This window comes from Pyxicephalus adspersus, chromosome 5, assembly GCF_032062135.1.
Source record: "Pyxicephalus adspersus chromosome 5, UCB_Pads_2.0, whole genome shotgun sequence".
Classification (NCBI taxonomy): Eukaryota; Metazoa; Chordata; class Amphibia; order Anura; family Pyxicephalidae; genus Pyxicephalus; species Pyxicephalus adspersus.
In genome coordinates, this window is record NC_092862.1 from 131308485 (window position 1) to 131314484 (window position 6000).

Here is a 6000-nt window from a genome sequence, read left to right on the forward strand (position 1 = left end):
TATATTTGCAATATAGTTTAATACAAATACACGACTAACAACTGTATCTTTGTGTTATGAATTTGTATTAATATTGTTATTACAGAGTATTTATATAGCGCCGACATATTACATAGTCCATAGTCATGTCACTACCTGTCCCTCAAAGGGGCTCACAACATAATGTCCCTACCATAGTCATATGTCTCTATTACAGTCTAAAGTCAGTTTTGGGGGAAGCCAATTAGCCTAACTGCATGTTTTTGGAATGTGGGAGGAAACCAGAGTACCCGGAGGAAACCAACACAAACAAGGGGAGAACCTGCAAACTCCATGCATCCGTTAAAATATTCAGCTTCTAGTATGTACCTAGTAGAATGCTTAGGAAGTCAGCCTAATTAAGTGCTTCATCTAGGTGAGATTTCACAGACAAAGAAGCAAAATAGAACAGTAGACTGTAGTAGTAAAGTTAAGTTCATACCCAAAAACAAGCAAAATGCAAACCTTCTATACAGGATACAATGGAAAAATTCAAGAGGATGGGCAAGTATACCTGAATAAGTTATCTAAAAGATACTAATTTAATTTAGTATTTCACTTTACTAACCTATAGTATCAAATTTCTCAGAATGTTTTTGCTTTTAATCACGCATACTCTCCAGATTGACAGTACACAGGACACAACGGCATGACATAATATAGGACATAAGCCATTGTAATATAAGTTTATTTCTGAATGAAATACGGATGCCAAAAGTCTAATGGATATCATATTGTTATGCACTGATAATACTCACAGACTGGAAAATCAAATTTAGAGCCACATCCCTTGAAGGCTGGAAAGAGTTAGAAGTTTGGTCACAGGAAGCAGTGCCAAGAGACAAGTACTTGCAGATAAGAGACCAGTCTCCTATTGCATATTATTAGGCTGGGGGGTTTCCAGTTCTTTAACAGCCCCTCCAAATGGCAGCAAAGAGCACTTGAAAGTCCTTTTTACATAAAACAGAGCCTGCTGCTAGGCCACAAAGATTAAAGTACATATGGCTTGTAAGAAAAGATGATCAATTTCTACCTTTGGAACAATAATCTCTTACAGAACTACTGTCAAGGTCAGTTTTAGGAACTTGCCACCTCAGGCTACCTACCTTTTCTGCCATACCTCCCATATGCTTCCCTGCCATACCCTGTCAACTTTATGATTGTGGCAACTATCATTCACTCAGGCCCGTGATCTGAGTCTTAGGATACGTGCACACGTCAGATGAATCTCATCTGATAATCTCCTCGCGGCTGATATTGGACAAGAATCTGCAGTGCGTACAGGGCTCATCCAATGCCATTTTATGCATCAGTCCTGGTGGATCCACGAAAAATAGCAATACAAGTGAAGGGGAGAGAGCCCAGCGGGGTGCTGCTCGCTTGTTCTCTCCCCTTTCCCTAGAACAAAACAGCACTGTATGTAAAGCACTCATTCATTTATCATTCAGTCTTTTGTTATTGGAAAGGATCCAGAAAGATCCTTTACAACAACAAAAATCTAACGTGTGTAGGCAGCTATACTTCTTGTCCTGCATTGCTTGTGTACTATATTTGGAGCAGTGAGTACAGTAACTATACTAAAAATACCTTTATGTATTTACATCTGTTGAGACTACTTTATTAATATTATTATTATTATTATTATTATTATTATTATTAATAATAATAATAATAATAAGAAACAGGATTTATATAGCACCAACATATTACGCAGCGCTGTACATGAAATTTGTTAGGGTACAAATAATATTTGTTCACAGTTGTCAATCACTAGAAGCAACCCCCAGGAAGCAGCAGATTTGTTCCAACTGCAAAATGTGTCAATTTACCTCCAATGAACATGTATATATTCATTGTTCCTTAACTTTAAAATATTTGCTACTTTTGTTAAAAAAATTAATTCTATGAGTGACTTGCATATATTCATTATATATATAAAAAAGTAGATTTTGTAAATAAAGATATTTAACATTTAACCTAACTGTAATAGAGGGAAGGTGCTTTATTTTTCACAAAAGTAAACTTGGCGAGCTGTAAAAATATTGGGACATCAAATCTTAAAATAATATATTAATAGACTAAAGATGGCAAATAAAAGAAGCTGTCAGGGTTTACATATACTTTTGGATATGTTTATAATCAATTTGATTTGTATGAATTAGACTAAAATTATGCATTTGGTCAACTGGTATTTATAAATCATTGACAATTGTGCAAAAAAAGCTGATCAGGTGTTTTGGTCAAGTAGTCAAATCCAATTTTGCATTATGTGGATATTAGAGATGGAGAATTCAATTTGGTACATCAAAAGTTTGGCATTCTCTGAAGTTGGATAAATGGTCCTTGAAGTTTGAGGAATAAAATGTTTATGTTCCTATGAAGGACTATGGGAGACTAATCTCAGGGTTCCTGAAATAAATTACCCTAAGAACATTCGTCTTGGATTTAGAATGAGCCTTCACCCAACCTATATAATAGTTAATGCCTTTGATGTTCTTTGATTTTGACATTTGAGAATGTAACATAATAAGAATACAAAATAATGTTATGGCCACCCAGGAAAGATGGGTTAGGTAATGAAAGACCCATTTAAACAAAAAAAAGGATTTGTAATCATGTTATTTGTCCCTTTAGAGTAAATCCTGCAACATTAACACAGTCATTTGATTTATACATCTAGTATAACATGATCAGGATCTATAGCTGTATACACATATATTTGCAATAATTGTCGTTGGAAAGGATTGCAAGGACTGCACGATGCATGATCGAGCACTGTACCTTCATTACGATCGTTGATCGTTCCTGGATCCTCCAGGACAAATCCATGAATGACGAGCGATGTACACACACCAGATTCACCCTTATTTCAGCCTTGAGGCGATTATCAGATGAGAATCATCTGACATGTGTACGAAGCCTTAGTCCTAAAGCCTGGATGTGATTTACTACATCCATAATGACCCCTAATTAGCCCATCCCCCCCGCTTCAAAGAAAAGATAACTTTAAAGGATTCTCCCTATTATAAATATTTTCGCTATTATTTTTTTTTTTTTGTTATTAGCAGATTTGTTTACATTGGTTATTTGTCTTATATTTTAACCAAATGAATGAGATCCATAAAAAGACAAAGTATGATGATAAAAAAACAAACTTTTCCTATAAAATTCTAAACATTCCATACGGTGAGAGTTTTTCAGGTAATAATAAAGACAGGGAGCCAATAGTTTGTTTCATTGAAGGAAACAATTTTTCAGAGGCAGAATCCAAAATGCTGCTGTCATCTGTGACAAGGAATCAAGTAGGTTAATAAATCCTAAACACTTGGCTTTCAAGTTGAAAAGACATTTACCTTGACTTGAAGGTCCTCTGAGCTTTCGGTGTCCATGTAAAGAGAGAGCAGCTTTGGCAAGACGTTTGCTACAGCTACAGCACGTGCGTGCTCTGGAGTGTGTCTCCCAATCTGGCCCAGGGACCAGGCAGCAGCTGCCTTGATGTGATCCTCGGCTTCCTCTGACAGGCAGATGGCTAATTGAGGGACCCCCTGCAAGGTTCAACACAAAAGTCCAAGCTGAAAAGCAATGCATATCAAGTAATCTCCGAGATAACACAAACCATTAGATAGAAATCATGGCTTTTGTGTCCCTTCATCTTACCAATTCATAAGAGGAGAGAAAACCATTTCACTTACGCAATTATCTAGTCTCCATCAATAACTTCTCCATAACCAGCAATCCCAGGCTGCCACAAAGTGTTAAACCTTGGCGTTCAGGTACAGATTAGGATAATTATTTCCTTCTATACAGCTGCCCAGCATTATTGTTTTCCTTGAAGGTAGAGAACTAAAAGTACTGTAGGACATGAGCTGAGTTTGATATTTTATCCTATTACAATCACACTTGGGCAATTTTTTAACAATGGGGGTGATTATGGACAGTTACCTTTAGCAACCAATTAACTTTACAAAGTTCTGGAACAGCCAAAAATATAGGATAGCTTTTCATAAAAAAAGGGGTTTTACTAATATTATCCAGTATTTATATAGCGCTGACATATTATCCAGCGCTGTACAAAGTCTATAGTCATGTCATTAGCTGTCCCTTAGAAGGAGCTCAAAATCTAGTGTCCCTTAATATCTTAGTCATATCCCTTAGTCATATGTCATTATCACAGTCTAAGGTCAATTTGGGGGAAGCCAATTAACCTAACTGCGTGTTTTTTGGGATGTGGAAGGAAACTGGAGTACCCAGAAAAAATCCACGCAAACACAGAACCTGCAAACCTAATGCAGGCTGGCGCTTATTCATTTTGTGCTGTTTTCCCAATGTAATACCAGCCTTTGTATTGTTAAAGCCACTTTTAAATACAAAATGAATAAAAGAACATTAGTATTTAGATAATTGCTATGAGAACATCATCGCCAGATAGTTCTAAGGAAGGTGCCATTGAATAACAATTATATAACCCAGAGCTTGTAAAATGGTGAAAATACGTTTAAAGAACAAGAAAGCATTTGTTCTAATAATACAGTCAGCTCTCCATATCTTTCATTACCTTAAAAGAAAGTAAATTCATACCAAAGGTTACTCAGCCTGAAACTTCAAACAATGTGCTGAAATTACACTTGTCTAATTAAGTGCTGCATTGAGGTGAGATTTCTTGTGAGAACAGCAAACAAATGTAATAAACTCATATACAGTACAAATAAAATGCAAACCTTATACAATATACAGGCACAAGGGAAAAATGGGTAAAAATAGTATTCATGTGTTTTAATGTTTGAAACTTTCCCTAATTAACATTCAAGCCCAGTCATTCTCTTCTGTTCATTGCTTTATACATGAATGTACACATAAGTGTTGTGTTTATTCACATAAACCCTTTAGATGATTAAGATCAGGAGGGTATAATACATACCTACATACAAAAATGAATGTAAGAAAATAAGCCATGACAGAACAGAATGATTACGTCTCGTAGGTCATATTAAAGCTAAAGTTCTTGGCGTTTTTTTTCTTGTGCATTTTATTAATCAACAATGTTAACAAGGGAGAAATACAAAACACTACTAGTAGTAATTGTAATATTAATACCATTTAATCATTATGTAGAAATGTTATTATTTAATAGGGAAGACATACAATATAGATTTAGTTACCATGTACCACATGTCTTCTGTATTTAGCTATTTTGACATACAAACTGTATAAAACAATGAAACATAAAAGTTGTACATTTTAGCGGGGAAAAAAGGGTATTGTGGATAGTTGTCCTTCTACTGGATAAATAAACATCGGACAATTGTAAAAACTCAAGAATAGACAAAAGAGGTTTTAGATAAAAACACCTAAATATTGCTGAGTTTTGTTCTCTTATTTAGATGGCAAATAAAAATTAGACTTTGACTTCAGGAATTGGGAGTGTGTGACTTTTCTCCCTTTTTAAAAAATTCTTTGTGATTATATGATGGCATAAGGTAAATAAAATAACTTTTAGCTTTTCTACCTATTTAGGATTGGGGTGTTTTGGACCAGCCAAATTTACAGAATTACAGCAGAAAAAGAAAATGTGTTTGTTAAATCATTTTATACTAATTCAATGAAAAGATACACATTAAAGTAAACCTTAATCCAAATATTGGCTAGAATCCCCAACCCCCTGTATTAATATTGTTTTATATTATGTGTTTTTTACTGTGGTTTATATTTAATGTACAATTGCTCTATTTTCATATTTTTCTTTCCTATGACTATACTGTTGGAATTTACTGTTTGAAATGCAAATAAAAATAGATTAACCTATAAATCCAATTATTAAGATTTCATATAACACCTGTAAATGTCATTTTTTAAAATACATTTTTTTTTATTTACCGACGTTTCTTGAAAAAAGTACCTTCTGTCCCAGCCATAAAGCTCATTGTTAATGTAATGGATGTTATAGTGTGACTACAGTATATCCCTGACTCCTATTTGTGCTTC

The 6000-nt window shown here is 34.6% G+C and overlaps 1 protein-coding gene across 2 annotated transcripts in view; it reads right to left on the reverse strand.

Annotated features, from left to right (window-relative positions):
- Window positions 1-6000, reverse strand: part of SPAG6 (sperm associated antigen 6) — a 105117-nt gene that overhangs the window by 26102 nt on the left and 73015 nt on the right. For both annotated transcript variants that reach the window (XR_011920946.1, XM_072412736.1), the window contains exon 8: window positions 3372-3563. Coding sequence is in view for 1 of the 2 variants with exons in the window: in XM_072412736.1 (XP_072268837.1) it covers window positions 3372-3563 (192 nt within the window). In the remaining variant the exon portion in view is untranslated. The remainder of the gene's footprint in view (window positions 1-3371; window positions 3564-6000) is intronic.